This window comes from Anomaloglossus baeobatrachus, chromosome 1 (genome assembly GCF_048569485.1).
Source record: "Anomaloglossus baeobatrachus isolate aAnoBae1 chromosome 1, aAnoBae1.hap1, whole genome shotgun sequence".
NCBI classification, from domain to species: Eukaryota; Metazoa; Chordata; class Amphibia; order Anura; family Aromobatidae; genus Anomaloglossus; species Anomaloglossus baeobatrachus.
Window position 1 is genome coordinate 218,741,077 of NC_134353.1, and position 21,019 is coordinate 218,762,095.

The window sequence follows — 21,019 nt, forward strand, 5'->3', positions numbered from 1 at the left end:
GTGTTTATTTACTGTAACTTACAGATTAATCATGGAAGGTATCTCAGGGAGACGCCTGACATGATTAATCTAGGATTTATTGGCAGCTATGGGCTGCCATTAACTCCTTCTTACGCCGGACATGGAGGGCTTTGTCGGGGTTAATATATTGGTGATGAGGGACTTTGTTATTGTTTTTTATTTCTAATAAAGGATTTTTCGGGTGTGTGTGTTTTTTAACTGTAATTTACAGATTAATCATGGAAGGAATCTCGGGGAGACGCCTGACATGATTAATCTAGGACTTATTGGCAGCTATGGGCTGCCATTAACTCCTTCTTACCCCGATTTGCCAACGCACCAGGGCAAATCGGGAAGAGCCGGGTATAGTCCCAGAACTGTCGCATCTAATGTATGCGGCAATTCTGGGCGGCTGCTGGCTGATATTTTTAGGCTGCGGGGTTCCCCATAATGTGGAGCTCCCCATCCTGAGAATACCAGCCTTCAGCCGTATGGTTTTATCTGGCTGGTATTGAAATTGGGGGGACCGCACGCCGTTTTTTTAATTATTTAATTATTTATTTCACTGCACAGTATAGACCCGCCCACCGGCTGCTGTGATTGGGTGCAGTGAGACACCTGTCACTCAGCGTGGGGGCGTGTCTCACTGCAACCAATCATAGGCGCCTGTGGGCGGGGAAAGCAGGGAATACGAGATTGTTTAATGGACGGCCGGCTTTTTCAAAATAGTAAAAGCCGCCGCAGCAGTGTGAATGCCGTGCAGCGCCGCGCCGGTGATTGGGGATCGGTGAGTATGAGAGAGGAGGAGAAAATGACCGACAGACTGTGAGAGAGGGACAGAGATAGTGACGGACCGACAGAGAGAGAATAGAGACCGAGAGGGAGAGACCGACTGACAGAGAATAGTGATTGACAGACATTGGGAGACATCACTCATTTCCAGTGTTTCAGGAAACATGCGAGAAATGTATTTAGAAAATCGGATGTCACTAGGATGGTGTGAGTGCCGTCCCGTGACATCCGATTATTTACACGCTCCCATAGACTTGCATTGGAGAGACTCGCAGTAGAAACTCGCAAAAAAGCAGCATGCTGCGATTTTTTTCTCAGTCTGATTTGGACTGAGAAAAAAAAAAAAAAAATCGCAAATGCGTGCTGAATCATTCACTAACATGTGTCCAATTCCAATGCGAGATTTTCTCGCATTGCTCTACTGTGAGAAACTCGCAAGTGATAAGCAGCCCTAAGAGGATTGTTATATGGATCTGGAGAGAGTCATATTGTTAGATCATTATAATTATTTTATACAAAACAAATCTTTTAGAAACAAGACCAAAAAAAACTATTATGGAATTTTATTTTTTTTTCCACTTATTCACTTGGCCTCGGAATTTTATTCACACTTTGCAGTCCATTATTTACTACAGTGAAAGGTGTCATTCAAAACTATAGCTCATCCTGCTAAAAAAAAAACAAACAAATATAAGGCTATGTCAGCGGAAAAATAATGTTATGGCTCTTAGAAGAATTGGAGGATAAAAGTGTCAAAATGTAAATTGATGGGAAGTAATTAATACTGAATGTTAAGATTTGATGCAGGTGTGCAAGATTCCATAAGATTTGCTAAATATCTTATTTCAATAAATATATAGGCATATGGGTATAGTATAATTTAATACACCGTGTGTAGAATTATTAGGCAAGTTGTATTTTAGAGGATTTTCTTACTATTGACCAACAGCTCTCAATCAACCCAAAAGACTCAAATATCAAAGCTTAATATTTTTGGAAGTTGGAGTGGAGTTTTTTTTAGATTTGGCTATCTTAGGAGGATATCTGTTTGTGCAGTTAACTATTACTGTGTAGCATTATTAGGCAACTTAATAAAAACCAAATATATTCCCATCTCACTTGTTTATTTTCACCAGGTAAACCAATATAACTGCACAAAATTTAGAAATAAACATTTCTGACATGCAAAAACAAAACCCCAAAAATTAGTGACCAATATAGCCACCTTTCTTTATGATGACGCTCAACAGCCTACCATCCATAGATTCTGTCAGTTGCTTGATCTGTTAACGATCAACATTGCATGCAGCAGCCACCACAGCCTCCCAGACACTGTTCCGAGAGGTGTACTGTTTTCCCTCCCTGTAGATCTCACAATTTATGAGGGACCACAGGTTCTCAATGGGGTTCAGATCAGGTGAACAAGGGGGCCATGTCATTATTTTTTCATCTTTTAGACCTTTACTGACACTGACCAACCATGCTGTGGAGTATTTGGATGCTTGTGATGAAGCATTGTCCTGCATGAAAATCATGTTTTTCTATAACGATACCAACTTCTTCCTGTACCACTGCATGAAGAAGTTGTCTTCCAGAAACTGGCAGTAGGTCTGGGAGTTGAGCTTCACTCCTCAACCCGAAAAGGTCCCACAAGTTCATCTTTGATGATACCAGCCCATACAAGTAACCCACTTCCAACTTGCTGGCGTCTGAGTCGGAGTGGAACTCTCTGCCTTTTACTGGTCCAGCCTCTGGCCCATCCACCTGGCCTATCAAGAGTCACTCTCATTTCATCAGTCCATAAAAACTTTGAAAAATCAGTCTTAAGATATTTCTTGGCCCAGTCTTGACATTTTATCTTATGTTTCTTGTTCAAAGGTGGTCATTTTTCAGAGTTCCTTACCTTGGCTATGTCCCTGAGTATGGCACACCTTGTGCTGTTTGATACTCCAGTAACGTTGCAGCTCTGAAATATGGCCAAACTGGTGGCAAATGGAATCTTGGCAGCTTCACGCTTGATTTTCCTCAGTTCATGGGCAGTTATTTTGCGCCTTTTTTGCCCAACATGCTTCTTGCGACCCTGTTGGCTATTTGCCATGAAATGCTTGATTGTTCGATGATCACGCTTCAAAAGTTTGGCAATTTCAAGACTGCTGCATCCCTCTGCAAGACATCTCACAAATTTGGACTTTTCAGAGCCCGTCAAATCTCTCTTCTGACCCATTTTTCCAAAGGAAAGGAAGTTGCCTAATAATTATGAACACCTTATATAGGGTGTTGATGTCATTACACCACACCCCTCCTCATTACAGAGATGCACATCACCTGATTTACTTAATTGGTAGTTGGCTGTCAAGCCTATACAGCTTGGAGTGGGACAACATGTATAACAATTATCATGTGATCAAAATACTAATTTGCCTAATAATTCTGCACACAGTGTAATTAGTTTTTTTGTACATATCAAAACTATGAACATTTCATGTCAACAAAGGAGTTGATGGCCAAACATACGCCAAAGGTGTGTTCTTTTGACTTACCTATAACAAGTATATCATCAAGTCCAATTGTGTTGAAAATAATAGTTAGCTACACTTTTTAAGTCACCTGTAATTAATGTATGCCCAATTCATCAAGACCAGGGTTGTTCATGCCTGTCTTAATGATAGAGCATGCTGGAGTCATGAAGAGGTGCACGCATCTTCATGAACCAGGAGTGTATGATGAGTGGAGGGCGCCTCCTTGCTCTACAGAGTGAGACTTCTGGCATAGGGATTACCACAGCTCAATGTGAATTACCCAAGTTGTTGCATCCCACCTCTGTCCAAACCCAGCTATGCCTATTTGGTCAGAGCCAGAAGAAACTGGGATAAAAATGGCAAAATTAGGGAAAACTCTGCGTTGCAACTAAATTTTGCAACTTTTCAAAGCTTTTACACTAGAATTCTAAAAGCTTTGATGAACTGGACCCCATGGTGTACAGTTGTGCATATCTTCACATATAATCAGAGGGACACAGGCCTTCTCCATACATGTGGCAAATCTTTGGAGATAATCATGAGCAGGCATAGATTTGCTCTATAATTTATATCAATTTCTGGAGTGAATGATAGTACATTTCTTTTTGTGTGAAGGCCCTGACCCAAGTACTAAATTCTGCCAAATTTTCTTGTCACTTTTGAAAATTAGCAGAAGTCAAAATAGCAAAGATGTTTTTACACCTTAAAAGTGGCACACAATCCTTGGTAAATTTCCCCATTATCTAAATTTTGCACTTACTATTTTCCACAATTGTTGTCTTCACGGTGTCTTCTTTCTTTGGTGCTGAAGATAAACAGGAGTATGAACAAATATATATTGTTACAATGTAAAAAATACACTACAAATAAGACTGAAACTAGGAATTTGTAATAAAAATATACTTTTTTATAATTGTAATTATAAGTTGTATTCAAAAGATTTCAAAATCCCAAAATTTTAAAGGTGAATGGACGATGTAGTACATAAGAAAAACACCTTTTATGATGTTTTTGACAAATGGTGTTTGTGAGGAGCACTGTAGTTGTTTTTTTTGGAGGCACTGGGACTGAGATTGTTTATATCAGGACATTGCTACAATTTCTTTGAGAGGCCATTGTGATTACTAGTGTATGAGGACAATGTGGTTGTCACTGTTAAAGGGAGATATGGAGCCCTGTGACTGTTAGTTTTTGGGAAAGCAATGTGTTTGTATGTTTTCAGGCCACTTTGCCTATTAGTGTATATGGGGCATATTAATAAGGACCACTGTAAACTGTCTGTTACGGTTTAGAGGGGAATTGTGGTTGTTAGTGTTTATAAAAGATGCATTCTGTGGCAATTGTTTCTTGCACTGCCATCCAAGCCTCACAAGAGCCTTTGAATTTTTCACTTTATTCTGATAGGGCTTGTTTATTTTGTGATGACTTATTTTTCACAGTGACATTTTTTGGGGTGCATGTTGTATATATGTATTTTAAAAAGGTGATTATTTTTTATTTTGGGGGACAGCATTTCTGCAGTATTTCAGTTATTTTTATTATTTTTATACAATGCTCACATTGTGGTTTAAAGAAATAGCTGGAGCAGCAGGACAGTGAGTCAGCCAGCAGGGTGACAGTTAGAAGGCAGGGTAGATGGAAGAGTGCCAAGAAGGCTAGTCTAGATCTGGCTCGCCCCAATAAGTTTGCTAAGATGATTAGTGGATGTCAGTACAGGAGTAGTATTTCTATAGCATCCTCTGAAAGCCGGAGGAGTGTCTGCTCCAGTAAGGAGGGAAACAGTAGCACAGGGATGGCCAAACAGATGCTGGTAGTTGGGGACTCCATTATTAGGGGAACAGATATAGGTCACTTTGTCACCAAGGAAGGAATTGCCCAACAGTGTATTGTCTTACTGACGCTCAGGTTTGGCACATCACTGATTGGGTTCACAGATTACTGAGAGGAGCTCGTGAGGACATATTAGTCTATGTTAGTACACATCGGCACATATGACAAAGTTAGAGGAAGGTGTAAGGTCATAAAAGGTGATTTAAGGGAATTAGGCTGTAAAATTAAAGCAAAGACATCAAATGTAGCATTTTCTGAAATACTATGTGTACTCAATGCCACGCCAGAGAGGCAGTGGCAGATTAGGAATATAAATAAATGGTTCAGGAATTGGTATAGGAAGAAGGGGTTTGGGTTTCTAGAGAAATGGGCCGACTTCTCTGTTGGCTACAAGCTCTACACTAGGGATGAGCTGCACTTCAATGGAGAGGGTGCAGTTGTGCCTGAGGAAAAATGGGTAGAAGGTTGGAGGAGAGTTTAAACTAGGGCTTGGGAGTGGTATGGAGGGGGGGGAGGGGATAGGACAGTCAATACACTAAGCAAGAATAGAGGTCCAGAGAAATACATAAAGTGCATGTACAGTAATGCCAGAAGCCTCACCAACAATTTGGAGGAATTAGAATTAATATTGTTGGAAAAATATTGTGATATGGTAGAGATAATGGAGACATGGCTGGACAAGAGCTATGACCTTGCTGTTAATTTACAAAACTATAGTCTGTTCAGGAATGACCGAATAAATAAGCAAGGGTAGGTGTGTGTTTATATGTAAAGTTGCCTCTAAGAACCACCCAACATCATAATATAGGTGAGTGTAATGAAAATGGGAAGTCAGGTCTTTGCTTTGAATGACTGCAGCCGCAAGACATCACTAGTCTCTAACACTGCTCTGGTGTGATTTTGGTCCACTCTTCTTCCAGTTTCATTGAATTGTGGCCATAAGTTTGTCTGGACTGGCCATTTCATTGTTTCAATGTTTTCTGTTTCAAGGAACTGCTTTACCCATTTTGCTGTGTGACAGGGGGCATTGTCCTGCATAAAAATTGGTGCCTGATTGAGTGATGAATGCAAGTAAGGAACCACGTGTTGTTGAAGAAGGTTTTGATACACACTTGCATTCGTGCTGCCATGTAATTGTATGAGAGGTCCAATGCCTGCTGCAGAAAACATTCCCCAAACCATGACACTTCCTCCACCACCTTTCACTGACTTTCTAACACACTTTGGGTTCAGTCTTTCCCCAGTTAGTCAATGAACATAATGTTTCCCATCAGACTCAAATTAATTAAACTTGCTTTCATCACTAAAATGAATTGTGTACCACTTCTCCTCTGTCCACACAACATGCTCTACACAAAAGGTGATTCTAGCCTTTTGCTTCTTTCTGCTACTAAGAGGTTTGGTCATTGCAGAGTGGGCTTTCTGTCCAAATGCTCTTAAATGTTGTGACACTGTATATTGAGACAGATCCTTATCCTGTTCAGTGCTGAATTGGCCAGCAATTCCAGCTGCATTGTTGAAGCGATTACCCATGGAGATTCTCTTCATTATCCTGTCCTCACTTGCATGTCTTCCGAGGGCGACCAGCCTTCAACCAGCCTTCTTGGGGTACTTGAAAGAGTTTATGATGTTGTAAAGATGCAATATTCTCAAAATCACAGACTTGAAATGACCAACTTCTCTTGCTATGGCTGATAGGGTCACCCCTTTGGCCTTCAACTGTAAAACCTGCTGGTGGAGAGTTTCAATCACTTTGGAATGGCACACCATTTTTTAAAGTCAGTGCAAACTGGAAAGTTAGGCTGCCATTTAAATAGGGTTTGTCAGATAATTAAGGAAATTAGCACAAGGTGCCAGATTAACACCAATAACTTGCAGGTATCTGAAAGTGTTCTCTAATTTCGATCAGTGTTGTTTTTCATTTATCTCATTTTATTATGTGATTTTGAAAAAATTCAATATATGAAATAAGCTTAAAATACTGCTAGTTTACTCATGCTAGGATATAATCACATAGGACTATACAATGACCCTAACACTTGGGAAATTGTGTGTTGTTCTCCAATTTTGATCTGCAGTGTATGTATGTATGGCATATTTTGGGAAGGGGTAAAAACAGATGAGTCACTTAGTTAATGTAAGCCCAATATGTACAAGCCCCTGTTGTACTTTTGGCAGCTTTAAGGAAAAAAGACTCTCCATACCCCTTAAAATATGAATATCTTCCAGATGCCATTAAAACTGACTCAACTGATTCTTGAAGATTTATTGTGCTTTAGTAGAGAACGAGGCATTTAGAGACAGAATTGGCGGAGATAGGCATGATTTCAATCAAGACTATTGGGGCCGATTAATCAAGTGCAGATTGTTTAAAGTCACTTTTCTTTTCTTTTTTTCTTGTGGTATTCATTAAATGATTTTTTTTTCTGTACCGAATTCTTCAAACTTGCATATGTGGATCATGAATTTTACTAGTGATGAGCGAGTACTAAAAAGCTCGGGTGCTCGAGGCTCGGGCCGAGCATCCCAAGATACTCGTGTACTCGGCCCGAGCACCGAGCCCAATGTTATCCTATGGGAGACCCGAGTATTTTTATGAAATGACCCCCGGCAGCATGTAGAAACCCTAAAAATGTCAGAAAAGTCTCAGAAGAGTGCTCAAATGACATGGCAACAGCATGGGGAAGACCCCTTGAAGCATTTATCAGTCAAAAGTCACAGCTGTGAATAATTTTGTCCGAGTTTTACGCCATTTTTACGGACTCACCAGAAAACCTTCCAAAATGACACCAAAATGAATTTTCATGGCGGAAATGTTAAGGGCACATACCCAATAGTGAGATAGAGCTGGTGTATGTTACTTTTTGAGATTAATACATGAAAGATTTTACGTAAAACATTGTGTGGCACTCCGATGTCCAAAACGCACGTTTTGTGCTTTTTACTAGCGATGTCGGTCATTTTTTTTTTCATTCTATCTCCCGTCGGTCGGTCTCGCTCTGTCTGTCTCTCTCTGTCTTGTCTGTCCCCCTCTCACAGTCTGTCGGTCATTCTCCCCCCTCTCTCTTACTTACTGTTCCCCGATCACTGCCGCGGCGCTGCACAGCTGTTCACTAAACTCCGGCGGCTTTTCCTCTTTTGAAAAAGCCGGCCGCTCATTAAACAATCTCGTATTCCCTGCTTTCCTGCTTTTCGGTGCCTATGATTGGTTGCAGTGAGACACGCCCCCACGCTGAGTGACAGGTGTCTCACTGCACCCAAACACAGCAGCCGGTGGGTGTGTGTATACGGTGCAGTGAAATAAATAATTAAATAATTAAAAAAAAAACGGCGTGCGGTCCCCCCAATTTTAATACCAGCCAGATAAAGCCATACGGCTGAAGGCTGGTATTCTCAGGAGTGAGCTATCACTGAGGCTACCCGCGGCCACCGCTGCATCCACAGCTGGATCCAGGTAACCTCAGTGACAGCTCAGCTGATCGCTATACTCACCTCAGTTGCTGCATGGAGCTGACCGGAGCGGCGGTGAGTAGCGCGATCAGCTGAGCTGTCACTGAGGTTACCCGCGGCCACCGCTGCATCCAGGTAACCTCAGTGACAGCTCAGCTGATCGCGCTACTCACCTCAGTTGCTGTGTGAAGCTGACCGGAGCGGCGGTGTATTCTGCAGCTCCTGTCACCTTCATGCAGCACAGCTGAACGCGACGCTGGAGGTCCATGGATTACGCCGGACATGGAGGGCTTTGTCGGGGTTAATATATTGGTGATGAGGGACTTTGTTATTGTTTTTTATTTCTAATAAAGGATTTTTCGGGTGTGTGTGTTTTTTAACTGTAATTTACAGATTAATCATGGAAGGAATCTCGGGGAGACGCCTGACATGATTAATCTAGGACTTATTGGCAGCTATGGGCTGCCATTAACTCCTTATTACCCCGATTTGCCAACGCACTAGGGTAAATCGGGAAGAGCCGGGTACAGTCCCAGAACTGTCGCATCTAATGTATGCGGCAATTCTGGGCGGCTGCTGACTGATATTGTTAGGCTGGGGGGCTCCCCATAACGTGGAGCTCCCCATCCTGAGAATACCAGCCTTCAGCCGTATGGCTTTATCTGGCTGGTATTAAAATTGGGGGGACCGCACGCCGGTTTTTGTAATTATTTATTTATTTATTTTACTGCACAGTATACACACGCCCACCGGCTGCTGTGATTGGGTACAAGGAGACACCTGTCACTCAGCGTGGGGGCGTGTCTCACTGCAACCAATCATAGGCGCCTGTGGGCGGGGAAAGCAGGGAATATGAGATGGCTGTGTGCAGAGCACAGCACGCCCGCCGGTATAAAGGCTCGGTCATGCTGTGCAGGCCGGCCAATCACTGCAATTCCACAACTAACAGGGCTGTGGCATTGCAGTGGTCTGCCAGCCAATCCCTGCATGAGCGCCAACATGCAGGGATGAAGACCACGAGTACAGCACGAGTATCGCGAAATTACTCGGTACCCGCCGAGTAGCCCGAGTACAGTGATACTCGTGCGAGTACCGAGTAGTAACAAGCATACTCGCTCATCACTAAATTTTACATAAAATCAAACATTTTTGTCTTTAACTTTTTTTTAGGTCAAAAAAGTTGCATATTCTGCTAAAATGTAATAAAATTTGCCAAAAAAAAATTTAGGCTGAAAGATCAAGCGAACACATAAAAATCACTCCATGAGAGATTGAGTACTTTTGACAAAAAGTGAGACTTTTTAATAAGTCCCTATTTTAGAATAAGCGAAAAACATCTGGAAACCCCAAACCATGCTCGAAATTATGAACGTAAAAAGACAGGAAAACACATAAACTAGATTTTTAAAAAGGGGCAAATTGAAAAAAAGAATAATGCCCAAATGAAACACAGGTGAACTTCACCAAAAACTAGACAAAAAATGTGTAAATGAAGTATTAGATCACACCCTATGGCTGAAAATTTCCTGCAGTACTCTTGGGGCAGAGCTAAAACAATAGTCTCCTGCATGCCATTCAGAAAATGGCAATTATTAACAAAAGAAATATGTTAAACATTATTAAAGAGATGTCTGCCATTTAAGCCTCAGAGTGTAGTGGTATAGGGAGTAGTAGGGGCAGAGCTGATAATGAAGGCAGCATACTAAAAAGTATGAATGAAATTGGTCATTTTTCAATTGCACCAAATGTAGAAAATGTATGAATTGTTTGATATTGGTTTTATTACTTTTAAAGACTTAAAGACCTGTATGATGTCACGTTAAGGGCACACACTTCCTTCCTGTATTGTTTGTATAGAAAGCGGAGCAGGGCGTGTGTCTGTGCTTTACTGCAGCTCAAATGAATTGCAGTCACTTGTAAATATCTAATATCATATACTTACATTTTGTAGATCCTTTGCTTGGTATTATTGGTACTAATTAGTGATGAGAGAGAGAGGGAAAGAGAGAGAGAGAGAGATTATGCGTAATTGTTGACATATTCACCAGGCTCTCCCTATTCAGTTTTATCACTTTCCCATCCATTTTAGCCTTTTCCTCTGGCCCCCAGACCTCTTTGTTGTACCCAGCAGAAAATTACTTGCATTTCCCATTGACTTGCATTGTACTCACTATTTGAAACAAATACATGAGTATTACAAAGTACTCGTTACGAATATTTTGGTACTCGCTCATCTCCAGTACTAATTTGATCTATTGAAAGGAATCTGTCAACAGGATTTGATCCCCAAACTATATGCCAATGTTGCTAATTCAAAGATAACTCCAGCAATACCTTTACATGGCCAGTCTGCTCTCCCATTACTAAGAATTCAATATTTGAATTGATATGTATATGAGGCTGGAGGACTATGGGAGATTTTAAGCCTCTTCAACTTAATTTCTATTCCTCACCCAGCACTGCCAACTCTTCATGCCTGACTGACAGTGGCATTTTAAGCAAAGGAACCATCAATTATACTGCAGAATGAGGTACTGGGCAGAGAAAAGAGCTGGAGTGGTGGAGGCTTTAGATCTACCATAGTCCTGCAACCTCATTTGCATACCAAATCAGATGTTGATTTCTCAGCAGCAGAAGAACAGACTGGCCATGTAAGAGTATGCTGTACTACCCTTGTAAAGAGTCACAATGGCTTCTAAAACGTTGGGTGGGGGGAAATCCTCCCAACAGATTTGCTTTTAAATGAGAGGGATGAATTAAAATGTCTGTCATATGACTCTTATATAGCATGACAACTTCTTAGCAAAGGACATAAAATAAAGTGCATAAATGGAAATTGATAACTGGAGATCGACTTTAAATAGGACCTATTAACAGGTTTTAAATTAAAAATAGTTAAAAGCAAACACTTCTATAAAAATAAGAGAAAAAAATACTAAGGGTGAGACCGCACTTTGCATTCACCTACTTGCAGTTCTAAACGCACGTTTTGGGCTTAATTGATTTGACCAAAGTTGCCTTTTTCAGAACTTTAGCTCTGAAAATGCATGCGTATTTACCGCGTTTTATATGCATTTTCAGCGTTTTTTACATGCTTTTTCAACTGCGTTTTGACAGATGCGTTTTGAACATCAAGACACTGTTAAATAAAGTTTAATCTGTCAAACACAATGAAAAAATAGAAAAAAAAGGAACAAATCTTTATTAATGGGAAAAATAATGAAAAAATATATATTTCATAAAATTATAGCGGTAATATACATTTTATAGCTAAAATAGCAATAAAAGCATATTTTTCTAAAATTTAATTGTCGGATTTTGTGTGTGTGTAAAGGGACATATCAAATCATTATTTTAATGTCCAAAAAGCATGCGTTTTGTTAGTCCAAAACGCATGTTTTCTGCACCTAAAAAGCAGGTAAAACGCAGGAATTTGAAGGATTCTTGGTTTTTGCCATTTCTCATTTGCTTCAATGTTAACAAAACGCACCTAAAATGGCAAAAACAATTGACATGCTGCTTCTTTTTCACGCATTGTTTTTGCCACAAAATATGCAAATTAAACACAGCGTTTAGAAACGCAAAGTGCGGTCTGAAAATCCCCATTTTCCATTGACTTTGCTGTAAAATCAAAATGCATGCCTTTTGGCATGAAAAAGGTGCTTCTCAAAACGGACCTAAAAAGCACCTGAAACGCAGGTGGAAACGCAAAGTGCGGTCGCAGCCTAAATATTCTTACTTGCGTGGTATCAGGCTGCATCACGTAAGTCCCCTGCTCATACACTAAAAGAGTATAAACTGAAACCCAACATCCTGCTAGCCACGGCAAGAACTCACAGTAAAGAAGCAATCTGCTAGTTGCTCTTTTGAGATAAATATGCTAAAAACACTATAAAACATGAGACAGAAACATCATCTTTGAATCTGGCCTCAAAGTAAATTTTCTAAAAGGTCCCACTAGTCTGAAGACACCTTGGGCCTAATTTATCATTACATAATTTTGAAGTAACTTTCCTTTTTTTATCTAATATTCGTTGATTTTTTTTTTTAGCCAAATTCTTCAAAATTCATCAGTAGGGGAAAAAATGTAAGTGTTAAATAAGAAAAAACAAAAGCTAACAAAAAAAGTCTTTAATGCCATAACATATTGGGCCCAATATATTGACAACTTTAATAAAAATGAATGCCCCAATGCATCGCTTGGATTTTTTTAAGTCATTTTTCTTTTTTCTTGTGACATTAGTGCCCATTTTTTTGCACTGAATTGTTCAAAATGGTGCATGTGGTTCATTTAGACACCCTAGATCAGGGGTGGGCAATTAATTTTCCCATGGGGCCGCATGAGAAATTGGGATTGGTTTAGAGGGCCGGACTAATATAATTACCTCAGTTCTACCCAATATACTACATCACTACACCCCCTCCATATACTACACCTGTAATAAACTACACCACTACACCCCTATATACTACACCTGTATTATACTACACTCCCTCCATATACCTGTAATATACTACACCCCCATATACACCTGTATTATACTACACCACTATATAATACACCTCCGATATACTACATCATTACACCCCTATATACTACACCTGTAATATACTACATCACTACACCCCATATACTACACCTGTAATATAGTACACCTCCATATAGTACACCTGTAATATACTACACCTCCATATAGCACACCTGTAATATACTACATCACTACACCCCATATACTACACCTGTAATATAGTACACCCCCATATAGTACACCTGTAATATACTACACCTCCATACAGCACACCTGTAATATACTACACCTCCATATAGCACACCTGTAATATACTACACCTCCATATAGCACACCTGTAATATACTACATCACTACACCCCTATATAGCACACCTGTAATATACTAAACCTCCATATAGCACACCTGTAATATACTACGCCTCCATATAGCACACCTGTAATATACTACACCCCCATATGTCACACACCCTGCTCCCCATACAGCCTGCACCCCCATATCACACACACTACACCCCATACAGCCTGCACCCCCATATCACAGACACTACACCCCCATATGTCACACACCCTGCCCACATATCTCACCCTGCCTGTACCCCAACTTACCCCTCTCAAACACTCTGCAGCCCTTCACATCCTTCTGTCAGTCTGCAGCCCTCATATGCCACTCACCCTGCAACTCCATCTTCCCACATATGCCACTCACCCTGCAACTCCATCTTCCCTCATATGCCACTCACCCTGCAACTCCATCTTCCCACATATGCCACTCAACCTGCAACTCCATCTTCCCTCATATGCCACTCACCCTGCAACTCCATCTTCCCACATATGCCACTCACCCTGCAACTCCATCTTCCCTCATATGCCACTCACCCTGCAACTCCATCTTCCCACATATGCCCCTCACCCTGCAACTCCATCTTCCCACATATGCCACTCACCCTGCAACTCCATCTTCCCTCATATGCCACTCACCCTACAACTCCATCTTCCCTCATATACCACTCACCCTGCAACTCCATCTTCCCACATATGCCACTCACCCTGCAACTCCATCTTGCCTCATATACCACTCACCCTGCAGCTCCATCTTCCATCATATACCACTCACCCTGCAACTCCATCTTCCCACATATGCCACTCACACTGCAACTCCATCTTCCCTCATATGCCACTCACCCTGCAACTCCATCTTCCCTCATATGCCACTCACCCTGCAACTCCATCTTCCCTCATATGCCACTCACCCTGCAACTCCATCTTCCCACATATGCCACTCACCCTGCAGCTCCATCTTCCCTCATATGCCACTCACCCTGCAACTCCATCTTCCCTCATATGCCACTCACCCTGCAACTCCATCTTCCCTCATATGCCACTCACCCTGCAACTCCATCTTCCCTCATAGGCCCCTCACCCTGCAGCCCCCTTCCCCCTCATGTCCCCTCTTTTCTTATTACCAGTCATCATGTGTCCACATCTCCTTCAGGATTCAGTAGCTTTGCTTTCTGCCCGGCATCCTGTGTCTCCTCCCACACAGTCACATGGGCGTGACATCATCGCAGGTCCTGCAAGATGAATTATTCCTCTGCTGTGCTGCTTCTTCTGCCGGGCGGGAACTTTTAAAATGACACACGCAGCGCAGTACTGACAACGTCAGAGCGCGCGCGTGTGTCACTGACAATTAGTGCCGGCAGGGAACAGAGGAAAGACTCCTGCGTTCCGCTGCCTGCACTGACTGTGCGGCGGACCTGCACAGGATCTCTCCCTGCTCGGCACACTGCAGCCCGGCTCCACTGCACCGGCTGAAGACGGGCGGGCCGGTCATAGAGAGCAGGCGGGCCGGATGTGGCCCGCGGGCCGCCCCTTGCCCAGGTCTGCCCTAGATCCTCTAAAAGTAATACTTTATTAATAAAGTATTAATGTTAGAGTATCTAGGGGGTCTAAATTTCTATTTACTCTATAGAAAAATGGGTATTTATTTATGAATGTGCGCAAAGCCAAAACTTCTCTTGATTTTTGTCTTTAACCTTTTTTGCTAATTTTTAGAGCAAAGAGCCACAAAATTTGTGCAAAATTTTTAGCTGTACATAAATCATTACAGGTAGGACTGGAGTACAATTGGGCAAAAAAGTGTAACCTTTAGAAAAGTTGCATTTGATTAATGAGTGTAAAATATTAGGAAAAGCCAGACTGACATAAAAAAACAGTAAATTAATTACAAAACATAAGGCAACTTTAAAAAATGGCACAAATCCTTTATTGAAGTTGTCACAAATAGAGATAACCAGGACTGGCATGTCCCCGTTATCTTTTTTTTATAAATTTGGTTCCGGTCCAGAATTTGGTCACCATATATTTTTCGGATTATAAGATGCACTTTTCCTCCCAAAAATTTGGGAGGAAAATGAAGGGTGCGTCTTAAAATCCGAATATAGCTTTACCTGGGGGGTCTGTCTGTGCGGCAATCTGGTGCCTTCTGGCGGCTGAGTGCCTGTGACTGCGTGCGGGTGGCACCGGGTGCCTGTTTGCGAGCGGCAGCCGGATACCTGTACCTGCGTGCAGGCGGCAGCCTGGTGCCTGCGTGCGGGCGGCAGCCGGGTGCCTGTGGCTGCGTGTGGGTGGCAGGTGGGTGCCTGTCGGTGCCGGCTGCCTCTCTGTGTGGGTGGGCGGCTGTGCGGCAGGTTTCCCAGTGCGTCCATGGTCCCAGTTTCGAATGATGGCGCCGGCAGACAGCACATGTGCAGATGGAGCTCTTGGATGAGAGCTCCATCTGCGCACGCGCAACTCCGGGCGCCATCATTTGGACTGGGACCGCGGACACACTGCGACACTCACCGCACCGATCTGCTGCACCATTCACCCGCCACCACTGCCGCTGCCACTACTGACCCGCTGCGCCTGCCGCCACGAACACTGCCGTGTTTGCTGCCAATGACCCGCCGCGCCTGCCTCCACGGACGCCGCCGCAAGCTGTACTTACAGAGGCTCTGTCATGGCAGTAAGCTGCTTCCAGGTTGCACATTCACTACTGGAGCAGCTAATTAACCTTCATTAAATATGCACTGCTTTTCCCACCTACCGGCGCCTGTGATTGGTTGTAGTCAGACGCGCCCCCACACTTAGAGGCAACGTGTCAGCTGGCTGCTTCCAATCACTTTATTAACCCTCTAAACACCCCTGCAGGTCCGACGTAATCCACATGAGGTTCCACGGTGATTCAGCTCTGCTACATCTCAGCCACAGCATGTAGCCATAGAGCATGAGTGCACCTGGGCAATCTGGAAGAGCCAGGTAAAGCGACGAGCTTGTCACATGTTATGGATGCAGCAATTCCGAGAAGCTGCAAGTTGCTATTTTTAGGCTAATAACCATAGGCCTCCCAGTCTGAGAATGCCAGCCCCCAGCTGTCGGGTTTTATCATAGGTAAGATGGTTGACCTCGGGGAGATCAACATCCAATACCGCGGAGACACCATCACGTGTTTCTCAACGCAGTGACACTAGAGCAAGGCCCCCTGGGTTTTATCATGGCTGGGTATCAAAATTGGGGGGACCGCACGCCAGTTTTTAAATTACTTTTTTAAATAGTAATGAAAAAAAAGCCGCATGCGGTTCCTCTTATTTTGATACACAGCCAAGATAAGTGCAGAGCTGGGGGCTGAAGCCTGTAGACGTGTGCTTTTTCTGTGCTGGGTATCATAATATGGGGGAACCCTATGTCAATTGCTTTATTTATTTTTATAGCACGATACTTACCTGCAGACAGCACCTGTGATTTGTTGCAGGCAGGCGCTGTCACACAGGCTGGGGGCATGTCTGACTGCAACCAATCACAGATGCCAGGCGGGGAAAGCAGTGCATATGGATGAGCAATGATGAGCAGCCCAGAAAGTGAAGGAGAGACCGCGGGGAGCAGGGTACAGCTGCGATGGACCCTTGGTAAGTATGAAGTGCTTGCTTCAATCCTATTTTATTTATTTTGCCTTTTTTTTTTTAATAATTTCTCGAGTGTCAGATCCGGATCAAACACCCGAAATCCCGGCACCCAGTCACCTGTGAAACCATGCAGATTTGGACTTTCACAGTCTAAGGCCCCCTTCACACGTCCGTGAAAAACACGCACGTGTGTTACGGGCCGTTTTTCGGGTCCGTGGCCCGTTTTTGTGTCCGTTTTTATGGTCCGTGTGGCATCTGTGTGAATTGCGTATGCTAGCCGTGTTTGTGTGTAGAACGTCCGTGTGTGCGTGTGGAATTAACGTGTATGTGTACGTGGAATGTCCGTGTGGAATGTCCGTGTGTGTGATGCACAATGTCGTTTATAAATGTCGGCTGACAGCAGACAGAGTTGCGCGATGAGAATGAACTCGGGTGAACTTCACCCGACTTCATCCTCATACCGCGGCTCTGTCTGTGTCGAGTACTGATTAGCGGTCACCTGTGAAGGATTCACCGGTGACCGCTAATCCCCCGAGTGACTGAAATTTCCCCCCCTCTCTCATACTTACCGTTCCTCGATCCCCGGTGCGGCGCTGCACGGCATTCACACTGCTGCGGCGGCTTTTACTATTTTGAAAAAGCCGGCCGCTCATTAAACAATCTGCTATTCCCTGCTTTCCCCGCCCACCGGCGCCGATGATTGGTTGCAGTGAGACATGCCCCCACACTGAGTGACAGGTGCCTCACTGCACCCAATCACAGCAGCCGGTGGGCGTGTCTATACTGTGCAGTAAAATAAATAAATAAATAATTAAAAAAAAACGGCGTGCGGTCCCCCCAATTTTAATGCCAGCCAGAAAAAGCCATACGGCTGAAGGCTGGTATTCTCAGGATGGGGAGCTCCACGTTATGGGGAGCCCCCCACCCTAACAATATCAGTCAGCAGCCGCCCAGAATTGCCGCATACATTATATGCGACAGTTCTGGAACTGTACCCGGCTCTTCCCGATTTGCCCTGGTGCTTTGGCAAATCGGGGTAATAAGGAGTTAATGGCAGCCCATAGCTGCCACTAAATCCTAGATTAATCATGTCAGGCGTCTCCACGAGATTCCTTTCATGATTAATCTGTAAATTACAGTAAATAAACAAACACACCAGAAAAAAATCCTTTATTAGAAATAAAAAACACACACATATACCCTGGTTCAACAATTTAATCAGCCCGAAAAAGCCCTCCATGTCCGGCGTCATCCAGGATGGTCCAGCGTCGCATCCAGCTCTGCTGCATGGAGGTGACAGGAGCTGCAGAAGACACCGCCGCTCCCGACAGCTCCACGCGGCAAATGACAGCCGCGCGATCAGCTGAGCTGTCACTGAGGTTACCCGCTGTTACTGGATCCAGTGACAGCGGGTAACCTCAGTGACAGCTCAGCTGATCGCGCTTCTCACCTCAGTTGCTGCGTGGAGGTGACCGGAGCGGCGGTGTCTTCTGCAGCTCCTGTCACCTCCATGCAGCAGAGCTGGATGCGACGCTGGACCATCCTGGATGACGCCGGACATGGAGGGCTTTTTCGGGCTGATTAAATTGTTGAACCAGGGTATATGTGTGTGTTTTTTATTTCTAATAAAGGATTTTTTTCTGGTGTGTGTGTTTATTTACTGTAATTTACAGATTAATCATGAAAGGAATCTCGGGGAGATGCCTGACATGATTAATCTAGGATTTAGTGGCAGCTATGGGCTGCCATTAACTCCTTATTACCCCGATTTGCCAAAGCACCAGGGCAAATCGGGAAGAGCCGGGTACAGTTCCAGAACTGTCGCATATAATGTATGCGGCAATTCTGGGCGGCTGCTGACTGATATTGTTAGGGTGGGGGGCTCCCCATAACGTGGAGCTCCCCATCCTGAGAATACCAGCCTTCAGCCGTATGGCTTTATCTGGCTGGCATTAAAATTGGGGGGGACAGCACGCCGTTTTTTTAAAATTATTTATTTATTTATTTTACTGCACAGTATAGACACGCCCACCGGCTGCTGTGATTGGGTGCAGTGAGGCACCTGTCACTCAGTGTGGGGGCGTGTCTCACTGCAACCAATCATAGGCGCCGGTGGGCGGGGAAAGCAGGGAATAGGAGATTGTTTAATGAGCGGCCGGCTTTTTCAAAATAGTAAAAGCCGCCGCAGCAGTGTGAATGCCGTGCAGCGCCGCGCCGGTGATCGGGGAACGGTAAGTATAAGAAAGGGGGGGAAACAGACCGACAGACTGTGAGAGAGGGACAGAGAGACCGACAGAGAGACCGACCGACGGACTCAGGGAGATTGACCGACATACACAGAAATAGAAAGAATAGCCGACATCACTAGAAATAAAAACACCAAACGGACACGGACTATAGGTAGATGCATACGTGTTTACTAACGTGTGTGCACATACCCATAGACTTTCATTGTGTCCACATGTGCGTGCTCCGTGCAGATAACGGACATGCATCCGTGCAAAATGCAAACACATACGGATCACGGACACGCACACACGGACATAATGAAATAACGCACGTGTGACCACAATCATAGATTAACATTGGTGCACGTTTGGCCGTGTCTCCGGTATATACGGAAACGGACCAAACACGCACGTGTATCACGGACGTGTGAAGGGGGCCTTAGGCGGGCTTTGCACACTATGACATCAAAGGTGCGATGTCGGTGGGGTCAAATTGAAAGTGACGCACATCCGGCATCGCATGCGACATCGTAGTGTGTAAAGCCTAGATGATACGATTAACGAGCGCAAAAGCGTCATAATCGTATCATCGGTGCAGCGTTGGCGTAATCCATAATTACGCTGCCGCGACGGTCTGATGTTGTTCCTCGCTCCTGCGGCAGCACACATCGCTGTGTGTGAAGTCGCAGGAGCAAGGAACATCTCCTACCGGCGTCACCGCGGCTTCCGTGGGATATGCGGAAGGAAGGAGGTGGGCGGGATGTTTACATCCTTCTCATCTCCGCCCCTCCGCCACTATTGGCCGCCTGCCGTGTGACGTCGCTATGACGCCGCACGACCCGCCCCCTTAGGAAGGAGGTGGGTCGCCGGCCAGAGCGACGGTCGCAGGGCAGGTGAGTGCATGTGAAGCTGGCGTAGCGATAATGTTCGCTACGTCAGCTATCACACGATATCGTAGCTGCGATGGGAGCGGGGACTATCGCGTGCGACATCGCAGCATCGGCTTGCGATGTCGCAACGTGCAAAGCCGCCCTAAGTCCACCTATCATTGGTCACAAATAAAAAAGTCATTAACAGTTATAGCAAAAAACTGTTGAAAATGCAATGATGAATAGGGCCTTAATTCTAAAAAATATTTTCAAAAACTTACTGTCAGTAGATTTCCCTCTAAAGGTAACTGTACTTTCTTTGTGACCTAGCATGAGAAATGGATAAAATATATCAAATTAAATAGTATAACGAGAATTCCACTGGTATCTAATAAAATTTGATAACAGAGCTTTTCAGAGGTTGTTATATGAATACTGCAACAAGAGCTATGGCTAGGAAACAAATAATACTATAATTAAAAAAAAACAAAATACTGTATCAGTCAAAACTTTGGACACTCAGTTTTCCTTGCTTTTATTGGCAGGCTCGAACCAGCCCACTGGGGGACCAGGGAATCCCCCAGTGCTCCCTTAAACTGAAGAGTTGAGATCAGTGAGCTCTCCAGTATTTTCAGGTGGATGTGCTTTCTCAGATGCAGGTGACCTTAAGGGTACTTTACACGCTGCGATATCAGTACCGATATCGCTAGCAAGCATACCCACTCCCGTCGGTTGTGCATCACGGGCAAATCGCTGCCCGTGGCGCACAACATCGCTAACACCCGTCACACGGACTTACCTTCCCTGCGACGTCGCTCTGGCCGGCGAACCACCTCCTTTCTATGAGGGCGGTTCGTGC

At 44.0% G+C, this 21,019-nt stretch overlaps 1 protein-coding gene across 4 annotated transcripts in view; it reads right to left on the bottom strand.

Annotated features, from left to right (window-relative positions):
- Positions 1-21,019, bottom strand: part of LOC142310594 (uncharacterized) — a 200,356-nt gene that overhangs the window by 95,566 nt on the left and 83,771 nt on the right. For 3 of the 4 annotated variants that reach the window (XM_075348136.1, XM_075348127.1, XM_075348115.1), the window contains 3 exons: positions 20,442-20,486; positions 10,534-10,566; positions 4,072-4,116 (listed from right to left, as the gene is read on the bottom strand). In XM_075348136.1, the coding sequence (XP_075204251.1) occupies positions 4,072-4,116; positions 10,534-10,566; positions 20,442-20,486 (123 nt within the window). The remainder of the gene's footprint in view (positions 1-4,071; positions 4,117-10,533; positions 10,567-20,441; positions 20,487-21,019) is intronic. The other variant, XM_075348121.1, reaches the window with a different exon arrangement.